The sequence below is a fragment of the Rattus norvegicus genome, chromosome 9 (genome assembly GCF_021556685.1).
Source record: "Rattus norvegicus strain SHRSP/BbbUtx chromosome 9, alternate assembly SHRSP_T2T, whole genome shotgun sequence".
NCBI classification, from domain to species: domain Eukaryota; kingdom Metazoa; phylum Chordata; class Mammalia; order Rodentia; family Muridae; genus Rattus; species Rattus norvegicus.
In genome coordinates this window covers 97,061,625-97,089,155 of record NC_141542.1, presented here as the reverse complement: position 1 = coordinate 97,089,155, position 27,531 = coordinate 97,061,625, and the positions used below count along the sequence as shown (strand labels likewise).

Genomic DNA, 27,531 nt, shown 5'->3' with positions numbered 1-27,531 from the left:
AAGAAGGTTTGAATCATAAAACAGTTGCCAAGGGGTTTTAGCATAAGTTATTTTTTGCATCCTAAAAAGTTACTGGGAAGATTTTGCCAAGGCATCACAATATGTATTTCTAGGCTAAGCCCAAATGTTATTTGTGAAAGTTCAGATGATTGCTTTCATAGAGCACACTTTAAGAAAATAAACCAACATTTGTCTCACTTTTAACTTACAATTAGCAGAGCTACCGTGGGACCCTTCAGACCACTCTCAATTTCAAAATAATGGAATTCACTTCTTTCATTTATATCGGGCCCTTCATATGACATTCCAATTACAATGAGCTTATTGAATATGCATACTCACATATAGCACTAATACCATATAATTTTTTAAAGATATTTTTATTTTAATGTGCATTATAGTTTTACCTACATGTATGTCTGTGTGAGGGTGTCAGAAACTCTGGAACTGGAGCAGCAGACAGGCCTGAGCTGTCATGGGTATGCTGGGAGTCGAACCTGGGTCTTCTGTAAGAACAGCCAGTGCTCTTAACCACTGAGCCAGCTCTCCAGCCCCTCCCTCATGGGATATTTTTAAAAGCAGAATTGAAACTCATTCCATAAGACCATTCCGTACGATCTGAAACTAGGTCTCACGTATGTCCCAGTGTTTGTGGTGTCTAAACTCATTTTTACTTCCCAGCTGAGTGTTTGACAAGCTTGTTAGCCGTCCAACCTGGTTTTAGACAAGCAGAAATTAATTGTTGTGCATTAGGGGAACACGCAGCGTGGGTGATCCAACTGAAGGACCCATTGTTCCCCGAGCCTTTTCTTTTGTTTCTGTGGTATCCATGTGTGAGGTGACCACGTGTCCTGCTTTGTAGGAACAATTCCTTGTGCTGTTGACCTGGCTGATAGCCTCCCTGTTCCCGCTGAAAGGTCTCACATAAGCAATAAATTACCCAGCCGTCCGTTCAATGTGTAATTTGCCTTCCTTCACTTAATTTCACAATGCTTCATTTTCAACATGGATTCAATAGCCATGGCACAAGTATAAAAATGGTTGTTTTTTACAAATGTAGAATTACTCCACGAGGGTGAAGAGCCGCCGTGGTTCCTTTTCCGGTCGCATTTGTTTTTCTGGCAAGAAACTACTCGTGTTTTTAAATAAACCTCTATAGCCAGAAGGGAAAATAATTTTGGGGACTAATAAGCCATTGTTACCTTTTGAGTGCTCTGTAGCCAGAATCTAATCATCAGCCCTTTGAAGCAGTTGACAAATTGTATAGCCAAACATAAATTGCTACTTCGGAAATCATAACACAATTTGAATTGACCCTTAAGCTCCTCTGAGCAGGGAGAGAAAGGGGGAAATGAAGTATTTTCTTTATACCACTTTAGGGTGTCCCTTGTAACTCCCCACTTTCCTAAATTATTTTGATTCTTTACTTCAGTCCCCCTCTTAAAAGGGGCTATCAGTTGTTATAGTTTTGATATAAAATGCCCCACATGGGCACCTGTGTTTGAAGAGTTGCAGCGCGGCTACGGGCAATGTTTGAGAATTTTTAGGAGGCAGACCTTGCTGGAGGAAATGGGCTCCTTGGTGAGGAGCACTGAGTGTTGTATGCAGTCCCTACTTCCAGAACTTCCTCTGCTTCTTTACCTGTGGCAATGCAAGCAAGAAATCTCATACCGAGCTGTGCCTTCTCTACCCTGATGAGCTGTGTACTTTCCAACTGTGAGCCAAAAGAGGCCCTTTCTCCCTTGAGTTGCCTCTTCTCCTGTAATTGTTCATAGTGTAAGGAAGAGGAATATCATCATCATCATCACCACCACCATCACCACCACCACCACCACCATCATCATCACCACCACCACCACCATCATCATCACCACCACCACTACCATCATCATCACCACCACCACTACCATCATCATCACCACCACCACCACCACCACCACCACCACCACCATCACCACCACCACCACCACCACCATCACCACCACCACCACCACCACCACCACCACCACCATCACCACCACCACCACCACCACCATCACCACCACCACCACCACCACCACCACCACCATCACCATCACCACCACCATCACCACCACCACCACCACCACCACCACCATCATCATCATCATCATCATGTATCAAATACATATTGAATAGTTCCCAAAAGTAAAATCTTGTGTTAGAATAAACACAAGTTTATTGTTTTCACAATAAAAATAAAGTTGTGTTTTCACAACTTGTATGTAGAGGCTGAAGAAATGTCTCATTGGTTAAGAGCACTTGTTGCTATCACCGAGGACCTGGATTCAGTTCCCAGCACCCACATGTCAGCTCATAACTATCTGTAAATCCCATTCCAGGGGATCTGATACCCTTTTCTGGTTTCTACAAGGCACCAGGCAAGTATGCAGTATATAGATAAAGATTTAGGCTGTTAGCCACATAAAATAAAGGTAGGGGCTGGAGAGATGTTTCAGCCATCAAGAGCACACTGGCTACTCTAGTAAACTTATGCTCAGTTCCCAGCACCCACACCACAGCTAACAACCAACTGTTGTTAGGGAACAAGATCACCAGAGAATGATACCCCAAACTTGAATAGAATGCAAAAGCAAAGAGCATTTATTCAGCTGAATTTTCCTCATGGAGAGGTCTCTCCATATGTGAATGTAAGCCCCTTGTGGGCTCGCAGGCCCAGCTTTTATTGTCAGTTGTGGAAATTCCAGGGGTGGGTATGTGTCCTTTTACCTTGAGTGGTTAACTCTATCTTGAACATTCTAATTCCACAATTGGTTAGGCTCTGGGGACCATCCTGGGGGTGTCTCTTATTCATTCTAGCTACTTTTACTTCAGGCCAGATGACAAGATGTCCTTGGATTGGCTGCCTCAATCTGGCTCCTGGACCTGGGTTCTCATTTCTGGGAAACAGAAACTTAGACCTAGTCTCCCGAACTGTCAGTTTGCAGTCTGTCATGGAGTCCACCTGGCTCTAAGTTTAGTCCTCTCACTGTAGCTAAGTTTCAGGAGATCCAATGTCCTCCTCTGGCCTCCATGGGCATTACACACAAACATGGTTCAAATACATGCACACAAAATGCCCATACACATAGCATATGACAAATAAAATATTTTTAAGTAAATTAGTCTATAATGTGCATTCGTTATTAGCATCCATGGCTTAAAGATGGGTGTAACACTCTAAGTCAGAGTGGTGAGAACCAGGCCACATTATCACTTGGACAAAATGATGGATTTTGTCTAATGATATAGCAGGTTTCTTTACATCATAGGAAATCACCTGTGGCATTCCGTAAGATGTATATGTGAGATAGATGATAGATAGATAGATAGATAGATAGATAGATAGATAGATAGATAGATAGATAGATAGATAGATAGATAGACAGACAGATAATTACTGACTAAAACACCTCTACAGAGACTCTGACTTTGTGACATTCAAGTAGAACTCAGAGACCCCCCAAAGGAAGGATTCTTGGGCCTGGTTTTTTAAACACCATCATGATTGTTCTATAGCCTGTGATCATGTCAAGGTTAGCTAGGATTTTTGTATCTAAACACACACAGGCAGAGATGGGAAAAACAGATACACATCAAACAAAATGGTAAATGAAGAAAAATGTGCAGCAGGACCTCTCTGGAAATATTACCGGTGCCACTCGTTCTTGCTCAATCTTCCACTTGGAAGTACACGGTGCCAGTCTCCAAATGAAAGGGGATGGGGAGCTGATGTCTTGACACAGGGCTAGATACCAAGGGCAAGGAAGTCCGTAAGGGCAAGTGGAAGCCACTGCCTTGTTGTAAATGTAGAACTAGCCTGTGACTCTGGATTTCAGCTTTGCTTTTGGTCAAAGAGATGTTGCAGCCATAACCATAGCTGTTTCTAATGATTGTTTTAGAATGACTGTGTGGGCTGCAGCAAAAAAATAAGAAGTAATTTTCTATGCAAAGCGTTTGAAAGCGAAGTGCCATCGCTGTGAAGGAGAAACGTGATGTGTCTGTAAAATGCACCGACGTCTACAGAATCAGAGAAATTGCAAATTGAGAAGGGGGTCTCAAGAGCCATCCAGCCAATCCTCAATTTTCACCAGCCCACCATCTAACATGAAACCTTGCCAGTAACTGCAGGAGAAATACAATGAAAACAGAATCCTTCAAAATCACTGCTATTACATCTCACCACACTCTCCTTACACAAACCCAGGAGAGCAAGTCGTTATTGGCAATTGAAATGAATGTGGATGACAGACTGGATCAAACTTGCGGGAAGAATTGATTATTTTTTTTAAGACCAATATTGGCGGAGTACTTTTTTATGCTAAGTGTTGAATAGGAATTATTGTATTTGCTGCTTGCAAAATCTATGTCATTTAGGTAGATAGAGAAAGTTAGAATTACTAAGCTACTCATTTGAGATGCCACGGATAATGAATTAGACAACAGAATTCAAAGCCAGACCTGTCAGAATCTAGGACAAGAACAAAAGCACCATTGAACTTTCAGAGTAATGGACCAGATGTGTTAGAGAAAGCAGTAGGCATTGATCAGACAATGCAATCATTTGCTGAGTGGACTTCTAGAGCCAGACAAATTCTGTCTGAATTTTTCTCTCTATCACAGGTGGGTCCTAACTAAAATAGCAGATTTCTTCCTGTCTCTCTGATCTACGAAGTGAGAATAGTAAAAATTCTATCAATTGCTTAGTATGATGATATGTAAGGTGCCTAATAGCAACGCATCTGAGAAACATTGGCAATGGGAGAGAGACAAAGGTGAAAGGGAGGGAAGGGGAGAGAGAGAGGAGGAGGGGGAGGAGCAGGAGGAAGAGGGGGAGGGGGAGGGGGAGGAGAAGGAGGAGGGGGAGGAGGAAGAGGAACCTCATTGCTTTTAGCCAACAAATTTAATGAGTAGCAAATCATGAGGTCACTGAAATGTATGGTCTATTGCAAACAATATGACTTCCAGGTCATATTGAGGCTTAAGAGTGTTTGTTAAATGAATTACCTGAACTTAGGAGAATTGGGTTAGCGAATTATTATAGTATGAGATCTTATTCCACCTAAACGGAAAATTTAGAAACCAACTCCAAATGGGGCCGTTGTAATGCATGTAAGAATACATATCATAATGGTTGAAATCAGTGCCCGTGTGAAGACAAGTTCAGGGACTCCTCCATCTGTGCATCTGTGTCCCACTAACACACTTCAGATCAGTTCCACGGCAGAAGCAGCTCACCCAACCCAGTGCCCTGAGTGCTCCAAAGCTGTGTCAGATCCTAATAAGTAAAAATATTTAACCGCAATCATTAGTCAATATTTTTAAAAATGAGAAAATATTTAAACTACTTTGAAAATTCTACCATAAAGATAGCATCCAAAGAGGGTACTGCTTAGAGGAGGGTTAGGAGGCCATAAGCAGGAAGATGTAGGTTCCTTCCTTAATGGCAGCAGATTTGAAGTGATCATAAAAACAAGTTACTTGCTTCCCTCCTGTAAGTCCACACTCCCATAACTCTTTCTGTAAGACCCACCCTATTTAAATCACATCTCCCATCTCCTTTCCCTTCCGAGATCTTTCTCACAACATTGTCATTCTCTGACACAAGGCGTAATCTGTGATTTTTGCATTTACTCACCGGCCCTTCACAGTAACATAAAGAAAAGGTGGATTTCTGTCGGTTGTTCACTGAGGACCTCTCACAACCTGGAACCACTTCCAGGTCATATCATTGCTGAAGAGTGTTTGTTAAATGAATTACTGAATGGGTAATCTTCAGATTTAGGAGAATTGGGTTAGTGAATTATTATAGCATGAGATCTTATTCCACCTAAAAGGAAAATTTAGAAAACAAATCTAAATAGGACTATTGGGGCATATCCACCGGAGAAGACTATTCAGACATGGGCTGAAGCCAAGAGACAGTCTTTATGTGTCAGCCAGCATCTATACTGGGTGTTCAGGAACATAGTGTAACACTGGAACCTTTCTCAGAATGAGCCTTTAAGCACAAAAACTATGTTCTGGGCTGACATACTCCAGCTAACAAGAGCAGTTAGTCAGAAGCAGAACCACAGAAGCTAAAAAGTTGTAGTCTTTCCCTCTGGATTTGATGGGTTAAGTCTTTGCTTTAGTTCAGGTAGGTGGTGCTGTCTATGTGCTGAGTGTCACAGCCTGAATGGCACTTTCATCATGGAGCCGGCTGTACTAAAGTCTCAGGGCAAACATACTACTAAGATCTGGGGCCCTGGTACAGGGACTACAGATGCAGATGTGTGGTATCATGGTTGCCTAACATTTCAGAGCCCTGGGTTCAATCCCTCTTGCCACCAAAATTAAAACAATAAAGGGGGAAAAAAGAATGAAAACAAAATAGAAATCAAATACGGGGATCCTTAAGCATGTTAACTGAATAAAAATAGTATCCTTATACAAATGTACACAAAAGCAGACTAGAAAAAAACTGGAGTAGAAAAAATAAAACATGTTCCAGCGGAATAAGAATAGGTAGTGGGGGACATTTTCCATTTTAAAGCACCTTTCCAGGGCTGTAAAAAATGACTCAGTTATTAAGAGTGCTTACTGCTCTTACAGAAGACCAAAGTTTGGCTCCCAGCATCCACATGACGTATGACAACCCTCTGTCCTTCAAGTTTCAGGAAATCCGATACCCTCTTTGGCCTTCAAAAGGCACCAGGGACATACATGATGCACACATATTCAGCCAAGCAAAACACTCATGCACATAAATGAAAAACAAACCAAAATCTCAAAACACATTTCGTTCCATGTGAAAATGGCCATAAGATAGGAAACAAGGAGACGATAAGGGAGGAGAAATGCCCACTCCCCTGGGAGTCCAGACAGCCTGGCTCAGCTCTTGGCCTTTCGGCTCCTTGTCTGAATGCTTGGCATTTTTTGTTAAGATGAAGAAAGACTTTTTAGCCAAGGGACCTATTAAAAGCTCAGTTTTCTTTGTCTGCACTTTGCAAATCTGACTAGGATTGGCAAGTCACTGCTGAATGTTAGCTAATGTTAGTCACTGTTGAATGTTCAACCTACTCTTTCAGACCTCCTTAAATCCCTTTCTTCTCTGTGTTCACCTGTCTTACTGGGGGTCCTCTTTGAGAGGAGAAAAGAACATTGTTTTTCTTCTTAAAATATATTTTTCTTACATGTACCCAATTCATTTTTATCATATTTCCTCCCTACTTATCTCCCTAACCCCTCCCTGATCCGCCTCTGCCACGTTCTCCCCATTTTGTTCCCTTTTTGATCTATTTTGTCATGACCCACCAAGTCCAACCTTTGCTGCCCATATACTCATGAGTGTGAGGCCACCCACTGGGGTTCAGAGGACCTACCAGGGGCCACACCCTTAAAAAACCAACTTTTCTTCCCCCAGAAATCATTAACTGTCAACTCCTCAGTCAGATGTGTGTGCTCATGCAGCTCCATGCTGGAATGTTGACTGGCTTCCTCTTGTGCAGGTCTTGTTCAGCCAACCATGGCTGCTGGAATGCGTTCATGAGTGTGGAGACCATGCCATGCCCAGATGACCCTATGTCAGCCTCCCTTGGCCTCTAGGTCTTAGAGTCTTCCTGCCTCTCCTCTGTGGGCTCTGAGCTTGAATGGAGAGGGTATGTCTGAGCACAAAACACCCTCTGCGGGTTCACTGCCTGTGAGCTTCTTTGTTAATGATGTCCAAAAGATTCCAAAGGTCCACAAAGAGCCTCCTCTGGTGAGGTCTGAGGGTTGACATTTTTATTTATTTGTGTACTTAAAAAAATGGTAAAGAGAACTTGAGAATTGGCCCAGTAGATAGGTGCATTTGCCGTACAACCTGTGCCTCAGAGCCTACATTGGAAGGAAGGAAGGAAGGAAGGAAGGAAGGAAGGAAGGAAGGAAGGAAGGAAGGAGGGAAGGAGGGAAGGAAGAAGGGAAGGAGGGAGGGAGGGAGGAAGGAAGGGAGGGAAGGAGGGAGGGAGGAAGGAAGGAAGGGAGGGAGGGAGGGAGGGAGGGAGGGAGGGAGGAAGGAAGGATAGATGTTAGAAATGCTAAATGCAGCACTATCCATTTGTATCTGTAACCCCAGCATGCCTAATGCAAGATGGGATACAGAAACAGGTGAGTCAGCCAAAAGCCCAAAGATCAGTTAGTCTGAAGTATGCCAGGAAATAAGAGAGACCCTGCCTCAAAAAGGAGAAGGAAAGAACCAACTCCCCCAAATTATCCTCTAACCTCCACAGGTGTCCTATAGCAAGCCTGCTTGTCTGTGCACACACAGAGGTACACACATGTGCGTGTGCACACACACATACAAGCAGTAAGTGATCTTTTTCTTAAACAACCAAAATGTGCATGTATATGAAATGCTTTATGTATATGTTGTATCATTTCAAATCTGAGTCTATATCTGTTGCCTCACATTTTGCTTGCTTTTTGTGATATTAAAAATCCTTTTTCTACCCTTTTGAAATCACACTACATATAGTTATAAATGGTCACTATTATATAATGACATGTAAAAAGTTTTCACTTATGACTAACTACAGTTTAGAACCCTCTGATCTCCCTTCTCTCTCCTCTCCTCCCAGCCTGTTCTCTTGGCCTCTATGAGATCTGCGTTGTTTTTAAAGCCTCCATTGGCTGTGATCACCCTGCTAGCCTCCCACTCCTACCTTGTCCCAGCCTAACTTGCTTGGTACTAGGGGCAGTTCATTTGTGGGCACTTCCCTGAACAAATAAAGCTATGGGGCTGTGAGAAATCAGGGCCAGAGAAATCCAGAATAGATAAGGTCCTCTAACCCACCTATCTTATACAGCTGAAGTCCCCCACCTCAGACCTCTTAACGGGGTCCTTGTCTGAAAAGTCTCATTTAAAGCAAGGTTATCAAGGATCCAGACAAGGAGCAGAAAGACCACAGCAGCCCTCGTCAAAGAGCCTGAACTCCTGGGGTGGAGGTTCTTTTCCACCTAGCTCCCTGACTTTTCTTATTCCCCTGTCTGCAGTGGACTTTACCACCTTCCCATCTAACTGGACAGAAGCCATGACCTCATTTTCCTTCCTGCAGCATCTATGAATCTCATCTGTTTTGTCCTCAGTTACAAAGACAACCTCACCGGCCATGATTCCTGATAGGTCAATAAATGTTTTCTGCCTCAATTTTTTTCCACTAGTGCAAAAAGATACAATCTACTTGTCATCCTAATACACAGCTGCTTAATTCTCAAAATCCTGTCATTTTAGAATTAAAGGGGGATGGTCTTAGAATCTAGTTTGAGACAGTAAAATCTCTATTACAAACCCATGGTTATTACAGTAAGCTACATGGTAGGTAGGTGTTTGGAAAATATTTTATGTCTGTAAGAATTATGAAACCAAGGCTTAGTGGGAGGATACAGTCAGTAGAACTGTATAGGGACTTAGCTTCCTGTCTTCAGTACCCATATAAAACTCTAGGCCTGGGGACACACACTTGTAATCCTAACACTGTAGACAGTGCCAAGCAGGCAGAAACCAGAGGGCCACTGAAACTCACTGCCATGCTAGGATTGCCTAATCAGTGAGTCCCAGGCTCAAAAGAAAAGGCAGAGAGTGACCACACTCTAATCCATCTCTGGCCTCCGTATACACGTACACACATGGACATACGCACACAACACACATAATTCACTAGCTTCATTTTCAACATATCCTATGTGATCTTCTATTAACATCCTGTGAAACCCAGAGTAATGGGAAAGAATGGGTTTGAGAGAGAGCTGCAACAACAGCTCAGGCTGGGCCAACAATGGTGGGATAGTAAAGGAGCAGAAGAAACAGCAGTTCAGTGACTAAAGCAATGTGAGAAAAAAAGAGGCTGAAATCAAATGATCACATCCTTGGGGACTGAGGACCATGGGCGAGGTGACAAGTTACACTTGCTCCTTGTTGAGAGCCGCATTCTGCTCTGACTCAATGATGACTGTGTCGCGTTTCCTGACGATGGAGGGAAACAGAATAACTGAGTTGAATGGTTCCTCCTTGAGGAGTCTGCAGGGAGTTCCGAGACACTGGAGGATGTCTGAGGATTATAGAGAACTCTTATCTACTTTGAAGTGGCCAATATGGTCACCTTCACGCCCGCCTGTGATTATGAGAACATTTTGCCAGCACAACCGACTTTTAATGACAACGTTTATAACTGTCTTTTCTGTTCATTTCAGGCTTGTAAATTCTACAGTTCCCAGTGGTATGTGGTAAACTACAAATATGAACAATATTCTGGAGACATTCGACAGTTACCCAGGTAAGAATACACACACACACACACACACACACACACACACACACACACACACACACACACACCATCTGTTTATTATAAAGACTGCATATGCTTTTACATGCATATGTAAAAATCACCTCTTTGTGATGTGCTCTAACATGGTTTAGGAACGAGTGTGTTTATTTTGTGTCAAGCTCCACTTTGCAAATTCTGTAAGTCAAGATGGAGAACACTGCAATCAGCATCATAGACTTATGTATTTATAGTCTGAGTTCGCAATGAGACCTGCTCTTCTCTATTTTGATTTGTCGCTGCAGAGTAAGCATTTGTCCATTGTTGCATCATCCTTTAATGAGCTGTCCTTTCGATGGTGGCACTGGGAAAGACCAACATGGTTCATAGAATTTCTGACCAAGTCCCATACAGTATTTATATCTGCTTTAGATTGCTCTATGTACTTACACTGTGGGATGTCAAAGGCATGCACAGAAATTTCACACAAGGGCATATATCTAAAAAGAACAAGACAGAAACCCAATGCCTAACTTCCCACATGACTCTTGGGACCATAAAGCCTCTAGGAAGGTCACTTTGTTCTGCTTCTCCTCAAGAGTCACTCCACACAGAGCCACAGGATGACCTGAACTACAGTAAGTATCTACTAGCTGGTTCCCCTACTAAAATAAAAGCCATCAAAGGGTGGGAAATTTCCCTGCTGAATCCTGAATTCCTGGCACATAATACTATGGAGTTATTTATTTTAATGCACAACATTCCCAAATGGTGATGAGTTGCTTAAAATTTAGCAATAGCAGCAACACACAAACACACACACACACACACACACACACACACACACACACACACACTAGTTAATTTTGATATGCTTTGTCTAGCTCCACGGTTGGGCACTTCTAATCCTTCCCGCAGCTAGCAAACACTCCCCTCTGGCATTCCACAGTTAACATATTTAAAATCTATCTCATCTCTGCTACCCCAGACCTAATCGGAGAAGAGGCCACTAAGGCCACTGCAGACACTTGTGTAAGCAGTTTTCCAGGATCAAAATTAACATTATAATACAAACAACATTAGGCCAAACCCACTTCACCTCCCATCCTGTTGGTTCATTAAACAAACTTGATACAAATACTTCAGAAAAACAAAACAATAACCAGAAGTTCAATGTCTACTTACACTCTCCTCAAGTGATGCACACTGGGTCAAGTTTGTTTGTTTGTTTGTTTGTTTGTTTGTTTGTTTGTAGTCCATGGTACAAAATTTAGCTCTACTTTGCAATATTTTCTGTCCCCAGAAAAATCTTTCCAAGCTAGGATACTTGTCAGTGCTATCTCCCTTCCTGAAGGCACACTCTGAAAAGGGGAATTTTTGAATGGCTCTCAGAAGGTGACATTTGAACCATATCTCAAGGGACAGTAGCTACCAGTACTGGAATCTCAGGAAAAAGGCTTCCCACAGGTCCTGAGGCAGAAGTTGGTATGATCACTTGAGCAGGCTGAGAGGCTGGGAGGCTGAGGGGTGAGGCCTGGAGGGGAGGAGAGCAAGATCGAAGGACCTTATGAACCCTGGAGGAGAGCTTAGATTTTATTCTCACTGTGATAGACGTCTTTAGCAATGTCCCCCAGGGTATAACATCTTAAAAATCACTTTAAAAAGAAAAAAAAATCTTTCATTTGGGGAAGTGACATGGAAGTGAAAGGAGAAGAAGCAATACTTCAGAAGTTGTCTCACTGTGAAGAACAAGCCAAAACAGGAAGTCCTTTTTTTTTTTTCAAAGAAATCTCTGTGCCTTAACTCCCACAGATTTCTAAACATTTTGTAAAACTCACTACTCTTTAATGATCGTCATTTGTAACTTCTGTGGGGAAAGTCCTGTCACAGCCTGGGACCTCTTAGCTAATGGTTACATTCAAGATGGCTGAGTGGTGCTCACACACTTGTCTGGGTAAGATTGAAAATCAAATCGCTCCCTAACAGCTGCACTCCCTCTCTTTCTGAGAATCAGTCCTAACTTGGACGTTGTATCCATGCTTGAAAGACCATGAATTCGATGATTGGACCTAGGCAGCTACATTCAACTCCTGTTATTTTTGCATGTGTCTGTGCAGTGCTCATGAATGTTTATGTGTGTTTAAGTGTACACAGGGACCTAAAATTTATGTTGGGAGTCATCCTTGTCTATTTTCTGCTATACTCATAGCAGTAAGGTCTCTGTGTTGATCTAGAGCTTGCCAGTGTGGCTATTCTTGCTGCCCATCTTGCTCTAAGAATCTACCCACTGTCCGTGTCTATAACTCTGACTGCAGGGCAGGGGGGTACCATGTCTGTCAACATTTACAAGGGGCCTGGGGATTGAAACCTCAATCCTTGTGCTTCTGTAGCAGCAAATGTTTTGCCTAATGAAATATCTTGCCTGGCCCCCGCTTTTGAGTAAAATTCTTTCCTCTCTCTTACATACATGGTGCACTTTCACTACCAAATACTAACTTATTATAGTCACGATGCCATGAAAGAAGAAAACACAATATTCCATGATCACAGAGTTTTCCCTCCATTCAAAAGATGCAGAAAGCATGTCCACTAAGGAGAGATTCTGGGCATGATTGCCAAGTTAACTTTTCCATATCATGAGTGGACGTATCTCCCACATGGTAATAGAGAGTGACTGAAATATCGTTGAGAATTTCATTGATATTATCTAAAGGAAATGAAAGTGAACAGTAAAAAGGGGAAAGTTCACCACAAAGGCAGAAGTTTCATCTTATTTTTTCTTATATCACATAAAACACATTCTATCACTTAAAGAGTAGAATTCCCTAGTATATGCCCCAGAATAATGAACACTTCAACATTGCATAGTAGAATTATTTTTTAATGATTTTATACAAAGCCAAGACCTGCCCCCTAAAGATTATCCATATTTAGGTCAGTAGTGGAACCAGATTAATTTATTTAGACCTTATGAGGCTGTTAAAAGTAAATCACATTCAATGCCTCCTGGATTAGAAGAACTCTCCTATGTCTGCGACCAATTTAAACTGATCACTTCTTTTTCCAAGTTGCTAAGATACAAAAATAAAATTTTAAGAGATGAAATTATGGAAAAGCAAAAAATGGTGAAACATACTATTTGAATTTACAAGCACGTGTAGCTAATTTTAACCCTTAAGAACCCTGCATCTTTTCAAGTATGCATTCAAAAATGGAGCAGACTAGGAAATGAATCACTTCACGTCGTCATTTTTGTGGTGATAGCTCTTAAGATCACTCCCTCTACAGTTTACAAAAATACATGTGTGGTGACTTGACATGGAAATTTCCTCCACTCTCTCTTTACTGCCATACCTAATCAATTAAAAAAATCCCATAATGCACATGTTTCAGATAAAGCATTCTAAGCAATTGCTCAGCAACTTGCCATTTAAACTTGTCCCTAAAACCCAGATGACATGTCCTCTCTCATCGAAGGGAGAGAGAAAAGTAGTATATTCAAAGACCTTATCTTGTCAATCAAATAAAACTGTGAAAGGACCGATTCCTTTTTTCAAGGGGTATAATATGCTAATACAGAAAAATGGAGTGTGGTAGGAAGTACTTCCCAGTGGTCTGAAGGTAATGCTGGTGAAGACTGCTTACTATGACTTCCCAGGAAGGTGACCGTGACCAAAAGGGTTAGAGCAAGTTAACGTCATTGTGACAATTTGCACAGATGAGTTGGAATGTATCTGAAGCTCTATAAAGAAGAAAGAGAAAGATTCTATACTCTTAGTGTTTTCAGTGGTGGTTTGAAGTCATCTTTCCTGATAAAGTCATTTCAGAGACATCCTCCAGTCCTATCTCTTTGGTATGCTTATATAAGTAGCCCTTGGGCTCTTCATTTTTCTCTGTGAAATATCAAAATTAGACTAGACTGAAGCCCCACACATCTGTTGTTAGGCAAAGAGCAATAATCTATGAGACTTTAAGTTTAAATACTAAACTTCTGTCTATATTTTTAAGTATCTTCCAATTGTCAATCAATAAACTGTGGGTAAAGAATGGCCTATTATATGTTATTGGGGTTTTATATGAATTAATTTGGGTTTTTAAATAAATGTTATATGTATTAACAGATGTGTTTTAAATACCAGACTTCAAAAGGAGGTAATCTCCATGGGGAAGGGCAGCAGGGGCATTCTTTTCTAAGCAATGGAGTCTCCACAGTGTCAACATCAGGTGTATTATTCTGCCATTTCAGCCCTATTTTCTGAGACAGGCTTGATCATTGAACCTGGGGCTCACATTTTATCTATAGTCACCGGCAGTAGCACCTAAGAACTTCCTATCTCTCACCCACCTCTACCGGTACTGAGGTAACAGTCATACACAAGCACAGCTGACTTTTACATGGGTGCAGGGGTTTGGAATTCAGATCCTCACACTTGCACAACAAGCACTTTATCCCCTTGGGCCAGGATATGGTCCAGTGGGGAATCTCCTAATAATGCTTACTACATACAGCTCTTCTTCCCCGCTTCTACTGCTGAGAAAGACTCTCACCGTATCCAAGTACTGAGCAGCAGGTCTTGAGATTTTATGAAGACCACAGACAAAGCAGTAGAGAAGGAAATCAGTACACTTCATCTGTAGCCCTCAGCCTCATGTCCTGTGTTTACCACAGCAACTTTCAGGACCGGGTAATGGAAATGGTGGGGGTGTGGGTAATAGTGATGGACGTAAATGTCTTCTAAGTTTTGAGAATCTATTAAGACATGGTCAGTGCTTAACAATGAATGGGATTGTCTTCTGTGCTACAACTTCCGGTAGTGCACTGGGAAGAAGGCCCTGTGTTGTCTTCAGAGGGAGAATAAAAGAGCACTTTACATCCATTAGGTAATGTCCTGTGGATGCACAGGAGGAACTTAAGTGTGGGAGCCTTTAGCCCTCTCCCTTTATTTTCAGAACATTGTTAACTCAGGAAGGGATCTGTGATGGGATTAACATATTCACCTCTGGTTTTTTTTCATAGTATGATTCAAATTCTACATGATATGTCATCTGAAAATATAAAATGGGATCTCTGCATGTGAGATTTTTATGCCTTAAAAGGTGGCAAAGGGCTGGCAATCAAAAACTTAAAACTTTGAGTGGAGAGTCTGGGTTCTTCCAGCCATTCATTATGAGACAGACTTGAGCCAAGGAAAACTTACTTCAGACTTACTTTATTCTGCACATACAAATCCATGTGTGCCTGCCTGCTCCTCTGGAATGTCCGATCATGCCACAGCCGAATCTAAAATGTCCATGATGCCAAAGGGTGCACACAGCATGTGCAGCCGCCATTACTCCGTTCAAATGGGCTTCTGAGTGGCTACTGCATGACATGACCTGAAAGCCAAAACATAGGTTGCCTCTGGGCAATCAAGTCCTTTCATGTCTGAGGCTGCTTGTTCAACCATAAGGTGACAGTGGCTGTATTACATACAGGTGACCCAGAAAGGCTCATAAAAGTGACATCGCTTACTATCCTGCTTCAGAACGGAGACGAGGGGACAAAACACTTAAGATTTACATCCACCCTCTTTGATCTCATTCAATACAAAAAGATATGTGCAAATCTTCATCAGTTTTTAACTCCTGGATTTGAAATATGCACTTAGTAGAGATAAGATACAGTGTCTTAAAGGGAATGTTAACACTTCCCAGAGAAAAAGAACCCCCAGATTTTAAGGTTGCAAAGCCTACAAAAACCGAAACAATGTTAATAGAGTCATTGTGATCTCAGGAACAGCAGAAAACAAAAGCAAGATGTCAAATGACAAACCAGACTTTTTTAACCCCTCTCTCTCTTCTTTTTCAAATATCAGAGCAGAACACAAGCCAGAGAAACTTCCTTCACATTCCTTTGAGGTTGACCATGAAGACGCTGATAAGGATGAAGTAAGTGATTGTCGCAAGGAACAGGTTTTAAACATGAGGGCAATTAGTTCCTGTCAGCACTGGCTTCTTTGCAGTCTTTTTCTGGTGAGCTGCAGGAGCCGGTTGTGTTGGGGCTTTTAGGCAAAATGAATCATGTTTGTTTTGACACAGAACATGATTATTATGGATGAGTCAAAGAGGAAGAGAAGTCTCGTTTTTTTTCTTAAGTGCAGTGTCTAAGATCCGGGCTCCACAAGGCTTGGCTGCCATGCTAATGACGGCTTTTGTTTCAGGACACCACATCCCACTCATCATCCAAGGGCGGAGGGGGCGCTGGAGGAACTGGTGTGTTCAAGTCTGGCTGGCTCTACAAGGGGAATTTTAACAGCACTGTGAACAATACCGTCACTGTCCGGGTAAGGACACCTCAAAACTAATCCCGGATCTGTCACCTTTCTGCACACTCCTTCTCAAGGCACAGCCTGGAGAGGAGCCATTACGTGACGTTTATGTTTTCCATAACATTTTATTTATGCAGAAGTCAGAGCGCCTCTGCTCTAAGTGCAATGCCCTGCTGATGAAATTAATTTGAAGCCTTGTCATTTCCTTGAGTAGCAGTGAAATGGAATTCAAACTCGCTCCTTCTGTCTTCTCTTTAGTCATTCAAAAAGCGCTACTTCCAGCTGACCCAGTTGCCTGACAACTCCTACATCATGAACTTTTACAAAGACGAGAAGATATCCAAAGAGCCCAAGGGCTGCATCTTTTTGGATTCCTGCACAGGCGTGGTGCAGGTGAGTGAAAATCACCCCCCCCCCGGCGGTTTTATTTTTGTTATCATATAGCGAACACTTAGAATATGTCCGTATAAGTCAAGAGCTATTCTAGACTCTGGGACTTGCTCAAAAGTCACACAGTCTAGATCCATACTTCCTCTAAACTTACTTTTCATAGAGAAAAAATAAAGAAATAAGCAAAGAAACAAAGGAACAGTGGAATCGATTGGGTTTTAGTGTTGTTGATAATGATGACGCTAATGTTACTATTATTGGTATTTTTCCCTGAAAAACAACAAAAAGAGGTAAGTAGAAGGACAGACAAAATGTATATTATGATACTGAAAAGGAATATTGATATTTGAAAAGAGGCATTCTTTGAAGGGATACGAAAATAATTAAAACAAAAAGAGACTATGTAATAAAGGATGTGTGGGGTGGTAAGCATTGAATCCTGAGGTAAAAGCAAGACCAGGCTATCTCTTCAAACACGAGAATAAAATGACCCTTAGTCAGTCTTCAGCCTAGAAAGCCACTGAGCTAATAAAATCCATGAGGAAGCCATGTCATTCACATAGCTTGACATATATGTTTTATAAACCATCTCCCCTTATTACCAGGTAATAAATTCCCCGTGCACACGCATCATCTGTCTTTGAAGTAGAGATTTTCTTCAAGGTCACAGATTTGGTTGACAAGAGTTTACAGATGAGACATGTTCTGGAAGCTCTCGATCTTCAAATTATTGTCCTTAGTATTGCATGTGGCAAGTAGAGGAGAGTAATTCTGTAGTTGTCTCCCAGTGTATGGACATTGGATGCCCTTTCTTTTTTTTAAAAGAACTCATAAAAATCTGAGGTTTTTTTCTAACTTAAAAGTTGAAGCAATTAAGTATTGTAGCAATCAGTCCTCAAATTTTACAAGTAAGACTCTGGACCATCGAGATATTTTTGTATTAAGCGCACTCCAGACGCTCACACAGCCTATATTGTCATAGCTGAGTTTCCATCCTGAACTACAGAAGGTACTAAGATCCGTAGCTACACAATAGTGTTGTCTGCAGCCTCTCAGGCTGACACTATTTCGGGACGCTTCATCAGTTAAAGTCTGGAACTCCTCCAGGAAGTAATAAGGCTGAACTTTAAGAATTAATTAGGTGTTGCTCAGAGCCCTGCTAGAAGGGAAAGCTCACTGCATTTTAGACAGAAGCCAACTTTCCACATCGAAAGGGCTATGAGGATCCTAATGGGGAGAGGCTATGGCTGTCTATTGTTGGCCGCTCAAAGGAGGCTCTTTGGCCTTGAAATCTGTAGCTAATCTTTTAACAATACTTCAGAGATCGTTGATTACATTTTATAATTGTGCTGAGCTGAATTGTAATGTTTTCCCTTTGTTTTCTCTGTAAGTGCATCATTATTTCTAAAAAGTTCTGTCGTAGTCTTTCTTTATATATTAAGCTCGCAGGGGGGCAGTTTATATTGAATGCCATTTCCACACTCCGCTACTGTATGTTCTGATCTGTCTGTCCTAAGTGCCTGGTTTTTAGCACCTCGAACTTAGGTTTGGTTTCATCCCCTTTTAAAGCATTGTCTTAGGAAGAGCCTGAAAGAGCAAGCGGAAGCTTAGGGTCCGTTCTGGTCAGCCGTCCGATCCTACTTTGCTGAGGACATCCTGAGCCCTGAGATGCTCACTCGGCCTCTAAGCTCGGGATTCCCATACATTAAACTGAAGTAAATGTGTGAAGACTTCAGAAAGATCTACATGACTGTGTGTCCTCACCCCACTTCACTGATTGCCCCGCTTACAGTTCACACCTTTAGAAGAAAGGCACCTTACTGTAGAAAAGTCTCCTAGTAAAACGTGACTTGCATTCCTCAAACTGATCCCTAATTATGTAAATTAATCCATATCTTTAGTCCCTAATTCATTCATTTTTTTTTCAGTACTTTAGTGACTGTATTATGCTTAGGACAGTGTTGAAGCATGGGAAACATTTCCCTGCTGAAGGTCAAAGTCAGAGACAGAGCTAAGAGTAACAGGATTGCTTCCGTCAGCGCGATGTGGCTGCTGTCATTCAGCATCCCTAGAGGACCAATGGCGATATGAATGACAGCTTCTGGCAGGTTCTAGACATGCAGAAGAATGATAACTCTTACATAGAACTTCTCAAAGCTAATCTTCACACACGTCACCTTTCTGAGATCTTCTTCTGGAGTCACAGCATAGAAGAATCTACAAAGTACCCAGGTCTTTAGGATTCTGCAAGATGGATTTTACACGGGTGTCCTTTAAAGAGTCCATCAATAGGTCCCTGAACTGAAAAATCAAGACTTTTCACACTATCATTTCCCTTTACGAAAGGATGGGTCTCCAGTTCTTTGAGGTCAATCTCTTTGAGGGGACATACAGATCAGGGACATTGTCACCTTGGGGTAGCCCCAGTTCTTATATCACAGCTCTCCCTGAGTTACACCTTTTTACACCTAGGAAGGAAATTTCAGAAGAGATCATGCAAATTTTAACCAACACTCTAGTAAGCTCTTGGGCACATTTTGTGCCTGAGGATGAATCACACGTACACAAAAGCAAATGAATAACTAGGATGAGTCAGATCTGTTTTGTCAGGGATCTTTGCCAGTTTCTCTTGAATAAAAAGAAATTTTAAAAAAATAAGACAAAGTCTTTGCCTCGGTAAGTGCTACCTGACTTCTAAGATCTTTTGGGAGTTCAAGTTTATAAACCCTTTAGTGAATATAGCATTTTAGCTCACCTCATTTGTACTCAATCTATACCATTATTTTTCCCATGAAAAATTATTGGAATTATAAAACATACATTACAAGGGTGACTCCAAGGAGAGGAAAATGTCAATTCTTCCTCAGAAATAGTAAATGATGTTTGTGATTTTCAGGTTTTTGAGTCATGCTAGCAAACAAACAAAATCCTCACCATGCTTTTTCTTTTTAGACTATCAATAAACAGTATTATGTCTTCATTATTGGCCAATCTAAAACAGATTGCTGGCTCACTTTTATCCTGGGACTAAGGAATACTTATGTTGGGATTACCCAATCTTGGTCCTTCAGTCATTCACTTACTTGCTTATCCGCATAGCCATCCATTCACCTCCACATTTCAGGTCTAGCCAACATGAAAGAAAATGGTTCAGGGATCCCATAAGTCTGAGGTTCCATCTCAACAGTGCTAGTGGCTGAAAGCCCCAGCATCGCCCCTAGAAATGCCCCCAGCATCACCACCAACTCTGCCATAAACTGATGTCCACTGTAAGCAGCTCTGTCTCCCTCAGAATCGCAAGCCCAATGCCCATTTCGTGTATCCATATCCCATTTGAGAAGCAAGAGCTTATTGTGCTTTGCTGAATTTTTTAAAGATATGTATTTTAATGATGCTTTTGAATTATTAAAACTTTGGCAACCATAGTCAATTCATCTGAAGTACAAATGCAATTTAGGAAGTCAAGTCTTACTTCTAAAACTGGATTTCAAAGCCCATGGCAGGTGGATCCACTTTTAATTCAGACCCAGAGGAAGAGCTGAGGTAGTTTCACAGGTAGCCCATGCTATTTCCAGCCTCGGGTGAGGGACAGCAGATTCCTCAGTATCGAATTTCCAAATAACGTGAGGATCTGTGTGCATTGTGCTATACTTTGATGGAGACAGGATCCAAGCAGAAGTTATGGCCCCCACTCTGGATACCCCTACTTCTTTCCTGAGTGTCCAGTTCTATTCCTCTTGACATGTGGAGCAATAGGAAACCCACTTTCAGCCCCATTGTCTTTGCCTACAGAGTCCTGTTCCATCAGTCTCAGGCAGTCCTAGAGACCGTCCCGCACCACAATTTACCAGAAGGGTGTGTCAGATTGGATGGAGAGAGTCTGCCATCCATCCCAAGTAGGGAATCTAGAGCATTGGCATTCCTAAACTCCCTGGATACTAAATTTCTATACTAAGTTTGCTGCTGCTCACTTTCTATTCTGTGCCCTTAAAGAATTTAGTATCTCTTTTTCAAAATGTTCATACAAACTTTAAGTATGTTGATCTTCCAATTTTATATGTCCAGGGCTAGCTGATTAACATTTATCTCCCCCATTCTGCAAGTGCAGAGACCAAGCGTAGCTTTGCCCGGTATAGAGCACCAACATAGCGAACCCCTCTTCTGTGGCAGTATACCGTCAATCAGCGCTCCGAATGCCAAAGGTAAAAAGTTAGTTTCTGCACTCGGGACTTGTGAACTGTTAGAGAGTCGGGCGTGTGAGTGAGTCAGTCATTTTGAAGCAAGCATAGCCCTTGACAGTGACACAGAGAAGCAATGAGCTCCTGGGAAGACACAACAAAATAGCATAGGCTCACGTTAGGAAGCAGTCTTACCTTTCATCTGTTTTATTGCCAGCTCTTCTGTCTTCACTTCTGGAGTTTACATTGTCTCAAGGCTCATGTGTTACCTCACTGTATGTTCTCTCATACATAGAAAAGCTGTGACTCTCTGTATCATGAAAACCTCTGAAGTGTGTGACAGTGACAGAGGTCACCCAGCTCAGCTGAACAGGTGACAGTAGGATCCCAGATACAGAAGTGAAACAGGACCCTTTTCTCTATGGCTTTTCACTGTCATTAGAATCCTATGCCATTACTCAGGACTGATTCCATTTTGAATTTACATTTCTCATCTGTGGTTAAAATACATAAAACTCACACCTCTTCCTGTGTGTGCTTTCTTTCTCCATGTCCTTCCTTTTATAAATCTTAACTTTATTCACAACAAAATATTCCATTTTTCCGCCATTTATTTGGCCATTCCTTCAATCACATATACCTTCACAATTTTCCCAGTAAAATCAGTTTTAAAAGTTAATTTACTTCACTTCCTTTGTAAGCTATATCTGTTTTGATCCCTGTATGAACTGTTACAAGAACCAGTATCCAGCTAAACTACGCAAACCCTCACAAAAGTATATTTTAAGGATATGTATGTTGGTCAAGGAAGATTTTTAAAAAGAATGAGGTCTGTACTTCATTTTACATACTCCAGAGATCGAAAATGGTTAATTCCATATTCTAAGAGTGGAAACTGAATAATGTTTTCAATGAAGATTCAAAAGGAGGATATTAGTCACGACAGCACATGAGGAGTAAATGCCTGCTCATTGTGTTTGGAGAATACTCTTGGGAGGGGGTTCATTTCAACCAGCGTGATATTACATGAGCAACTCAGGGAACCACAGCAAGGCCTCCTTGGTTGGTCAACAAATACAATGTAGAGATGTCCAATTAAAAAGAGTGAGCAGCTTGGCTTGGCATTGTTGTGTATGGATGATCTTCGGAGCCTTTAGACTAAATGAGAGAAAAGAATTTTAAGCAAAGCCAGTTTTATTTGGAGAAATGGCAAGAGGGACGAGCCATCGGAGTATGGAAATAGGCGGAGACTGGCAGATGGAAAGAAAGTCAGGTATAGCGAGGGTCCAGGGAATCAGGGGTATTCTACTTTAATGTATCTATTTTACTAATTTATTTTATCTATTTTAATGTAGTAATGACTGACATGCCAAGAATGCTAAAAGATAGAGTAAGGTGCAAAGTAAGAAATGTCCCTAGGGTCCCAAGACATGGTGTAGCTTGTTGTTAGCAGTGTGGCATTTGCTGTCTCCAGAGCGTAATGGGGGTCAGAAGACGTACTAGTATGAGTAGCAGAAAGAATTTAGGAGACAAAATGAAAGTGGCATCTCAAAGGAGTTATCTGAAGAAGGCTCCAGGATACTCACTCTTGGGCCTAAGAAGAAAAGGTTTGAGTCAAAATGTCATCCAATCAACAAAAACGGACATAAACTATTTTCAGTATAAAAAAGTTCTTTAAAAGTAAAATGATAATCCAAATGATTGAACTCCTCTAAAGTTCTGCTGTGTTCTGTAAGGTTTTTGTTTTCACCGCCTGCCTAGATGGAAACTCTGGAATCCCAAGACCACATTAGTGTCTCTCTGTCTCATGGCTTACTATAAAGTTCTTTCTCTTTGTGCCACAGAATAACAGGCTGAGGAAATATGCTTTTGAATTGAAAATGAACGACCTGACCTATTTCGTGCTGGCAGCTGAAACAGAGTCAGACATGGACGAGTGGATCCACACCCTTAACCGCATCCTGCAGATCAGTCCTGAGGGCCCACTCCAGGGAAGGAAGAGTGCAGAGCTTGCCGAGCTGGGGCTAGGTAGGACCTTAGGCCATCCTCTCCCTTCTTTGGCTAATGGTTATTTCACCTGGACAGTTGGTAGCTATGGGACGGGTCAAGCTGGACTCAGACATTCTTGAGCTACCTGCTCTAAGAAATTGGCCCCAGATCTTTACTTTCACTGGATCATCACAATTGCTATACAATGGTACAGTTTTGAATTGACTGGAAGGGACTAGAGGCCATCACCCAACGAAGTTGGATCTCATATTCCAATAACTCAAAAATTATACACATTTCTGATGGGAATATCTTATAGAAGGTACATTTGAATTTGGGCCTTATGTTACATTTCATAAATGAAACATATTATCTGTAAGAACAAACATGAGTCACTTCCTCTTAGCTACAAGGCATCTTTTATTCATGTAGTTTTGATAGTCTTGAGGTCAGCTGATATGTGAAAGTTCCAATATCACATGTCATAATGTTTGCATAAGAAAATAAACCTGGAAAGAACCCAGATGCCCTTCAACAGAGGAATGGATACAGAAAATGTGGTACATCTACACAATGGAATATTACTCAGCTATCAAAAACAATGACTTTATGAAATTCATAGGCAAATGGATGAAACTGGGAAATATCATCCTGAGTGAGGTAACCCAATCACAGAAAAACACACATGGTATGCACTCACTGATAAGTGGCTATTAGCCCAAATGCTTGAATTACCCTAGATGCACAAAACACATGAAACTCAAGAAGGATGACCAAAATGGGAATGCTTCACTCCTTCTTTAAAAGGGGAACAAGAATACCCTTGGCAGGGAATAGGGAGGCAAAGTTTAGAACAGAGGCAGAAGGAACACCCATTCAGAGCCTGCCCCACATGAGTCCCATACATATACAGCCATCCAATTAGACAAGATGGATGAAGCAAAGAAGTGCAGGCCGACAGGAACCGGATGTAGATCTCTCCTGAGAGACACACCCAGAATACAGCAAATACATAGGCGAATGCCAACAGCAAACCACTGAACTGAGAATGGGAACCCCATTGAAGGAATCAGAAAAAGGACTGGAAGAGCTTGAAGGGGCTCGAGACCCCATATGAACAACAATGTCAACCAATCAGAGCTTCCAGGGACTAAGCCACTACCTAAAGACTATACATGGACTGACCCTGGGCTCCAACTGCATAGGTAGCAATGAATAGCCTAGTAAGAGCACCAGTGGAAGGGGAAGCCCTGGGTTCTGCCAAGACTGAACCCCCAGTGAACGGGATTGTTGGGGGGAGGGCGTTAATGGGGGGAGGATGGGGAGGGGAAGCCCATGTAGAAGGGGAGGGGAAGGGGTTAGGGGGATGTTGGCCCAGAAACCAGGAAGGGGAATTACAATTTAAATGTAAATAAGAAATACTCAAGTTAATAAAGATTAAAAAATTAAAAAAAAAAAAAAAAAAAAGAAAATAAACCTGGGGTTGGGGATTTAGCTCAGTGGTAGAGCGCTTGCCTAGGAAGCGCAAGGCCCTGGGTTCGGTCCCCAGCTCCGAAAAAAAGAACCAAAAAAAAAAAAAAGAAAATAAACCTGGAAGATTGGTTCAGTCACTAAAGTACTTGGCATACAAGCATGAGGATCTGAGTTCAGATCTCAGTACCCATGTGAAAATAAGGGCTCAACAGTGTACACTTACAAACCCTGGTGCTAGGAGGCCAAGACAGGACCATCCCTGGGGCTTCTCTAGTCTGTCCTTCTCAGTGAGCTCAGGGTTCAGTGAGAGAACCTATCGCATGACCTAAGGTGGGAAGTCACTAACGGATACTTGAGGTTTAATGGTCATACAGATCTTTAACTGTTTAAGCTAAGTGGAGGACAAGACAAACTTCATGAATCAGAGAAAGGGACTGAGAATGGTGGTATGGTAGCAGCTGGACAGGATGAGAGAGAGTAGGCAAGGATAATCAGAACATATTACATACATATCTGAAATTGGCCAATTAAAAAATTGATCTATAAAAATATAAGATGGGAGCAACTGAGGACGACAATGGACATTGTCCTCTGGCCTACACATGTTGTAAGTATCATTGGGCAGGGATTGCCCCACTTAGGCCCTATACTTCTTACATAAATAAAAAGACACAAAACCTTTTATATTTGTAATAAGCTTAAAAGCACTAGAGCTGGGCAGATATCAACCCTTTATGCTGTTTTGTCTACTTCCCTGTCAATAACCCTGCGAGACATTTGCCATGTTCTCCCTGTGCTGTTCCTACTCTGAAAAGCCAAACCTCAAGGCCAACTTCATGATCCATCTACACGATAGAGACCTCTTTCTTCTCTTTTCCTTCCTCCCTCTCCTGCTGATCCCTGCCTGAGACCCAAAGAACCACCTTCATCTCTTTGGCCCAGCCACAGGCTATAGGAGTCCAATCAGGGATAACTTGGGGGGGGTGGGGGGGAGGTAAGGCAGAATTTATACAACAAAAACTGGTGTACATGAGGATCCACTTGTCTTAGAACAACCAAACCTTGGGGTACAGAATTTAGCACTTGAATACAGGTAGCACCAGACTAATCTCCTACGCACACATATACACATGTACAGACACACATGAACATGTACATACATACACACTCACAATATGTTTTTCCAGCCTAGTTCCCTCATAAGATTCTACCCATTGTAGTCAAGGAGAAGGGAAAAGAAAATTGAAAAAGGTGAAAATGTAGCTGTCAAGCCTTAGTTATGCAGATGGGAGCGTCTCTTCCACAGACTCAGTCAGTGTTCCCCAAAGAAAGACATTTCAAGTTATTTCAAGACAACTGTGAATTAGAAAGCGCAGTAAAGTCATTACTGAGCTCCACTTGCCTGCCTCCTAAAGGGAAGAAGTCGCCCCCAATAATGAGGAAGAAAGCTATCATCACTGGTTTTCCCACAACTGCCATAGGCCGTAGCCAGTGTTTACATGAATTTATTACGCACTAATTGTCAAATGGAGTATTCATGTTTGAAGTGTTCTACGGAGTTTAATTAGCTCCAGCTAAAAGATAGGCTCTAAATAAATCCCCCTGAAGGTGAAAGTTAGAAAATGTTTACATAATTGAGGAAATGTTATCAAGCATTGTTGAAAGAAGCCAAGACAAGCTATGTAAGTTAGCATCTTTAGGATCCAAAGAGCTTTGTGATATGCAATGTTAGCATGGTAAGAATCCTAAAATGATGTCAGGAAGTTTCATTTTCAACCCCTGACTGCTTTAGCAGGCTGGTATATTGTAGATAGGACAAAAGAAAGTCTTAGGCTCATCAAAGTCCCTCTGATCTCACGAATCTAATCCAGTACTATGCCTGAGGAAAATCTATGACTCATATTATTAAATAACCTGTGTTGGTCTGTCTTTTCAAGATCCACTGGATAATTCTGTGGCTTGTGAATGTACCCTGGAGGAAACAGATTCTTCAGAGAACAGCCTACATCCTGACTTCGCCAAAGTAATGAAGTTGACAATGTATTTGCACACACTTTTGAGTTACTCCCTGCTTTCGTGGAAAAGATGGCAATCCTTTCCTTTAAGACTTAGACTAAGAACTAATCTTGAATTTTTCATCCATCTAAGTGTTTTACTTAACATGACACAACCCTTGAAATTAAGAACATGCTTTTGTAAAATTTGCCCTATGTTGATGGATGACTTCAGAGTAATAAAACTAAAGGGCTGTGTCTTGTCCTTTGTGGGTGTTTGTAGGGCTACATGGGGAAGTCTAGACACCAGGGACTAACATGGGTTTCTTCACAGTACCTCACAGAAACCGAAGACACTGTCAAAACAACTCGAAACACGGACAGGCTCAATCTGTTCTCCCTGGACCCGGATATAGACGTAAGTCAGGATTCTGAGCAGAGATGAACTTGACCCACATAACTGTGGATTCTAATTTAAATTTTCTTTTTTACACAATGAGTGTTGGTTAACAAAGACTTTTGATAACTGTTTTTTTAGACCCTGAAGCTTCAAAAAAGGGACCTTTTTGAACACGAGTTTATGATCAAACCCTTTGAAGAGAAAGCTGCCAAAAGAATTATGATCATCTGTAGAGCTCTCAACTTAAATCTTCAGGGATGCGTCACCGAGAACGAAAATGATCCTGTAACCAATGTAAGTTTCTCTCTCATTCTGTCATACAACCAGGCTTATGCTAATCCATCCTAGCCCAAACTTTTCTACCCCTGCTAACCCCAGGACCTAGCATCTAGTGTGCAGAGAGAGTGCTTGCCGGCACTTCTCATACTGCAAAGGTGCACAAGTCCTAAGGAAGTGTCCTTTATACACTGATATAAAAGTTTCCTTATAACTTATCAT

General features: G+C 41.7%; 1 protein-coding gene across 49 annotated transcripts in view; it reads left to right on the top strand.

Moving 5' to 3' along the window:
* Window positions 1-27,531, top strand: part of Dock10 (dedicator of cytokinesis 10) — a 257,968-nt gene that overhangs the window by 135,765 nt on the left and 94,672 nt on the right. For all 49 annotated transcript variants that reach the window (XR_015628577.1, XR_015628576.1, XR_015628575.1 and 46 more), the window contains exons 4-11: window positions 10,228-10,310; window positions 16,157-16,229; window positions 16,502-16,624; window positions 16,868-17,002; window positions 23,022-23,205; window positions 26,577-26,662; window positions 26,968-27,051; window positions 27,172-27,327. Coding sequence is in view for 41 of the 49 variants with exons in the window: in XM_087565510.1 (XP_087421636.1) it covers window positions 10,228-10,310; window positions 16,157-16,229; window positions 16,502-16,624; window positions 16,868-17,002; window positions 23,022-23,205; window positions 26,577-26,662; window positions 26,968-27,051; window positions 27,172-27,327 (924 nt within the window). In the remaining 8 variants the exon portion in view is untranslated. The remainder of the gene's footprint in view (window positions 1-10,227; window positions 10,311-16,156; window positions 16,230-16,501; window positions 16,625-16,867; window positions 17,003-23,021; window positions 23,206-26,576; window positions 26,663-26,967; window positions 27,052-27,171; window positions 27,328-27,531) is intronic.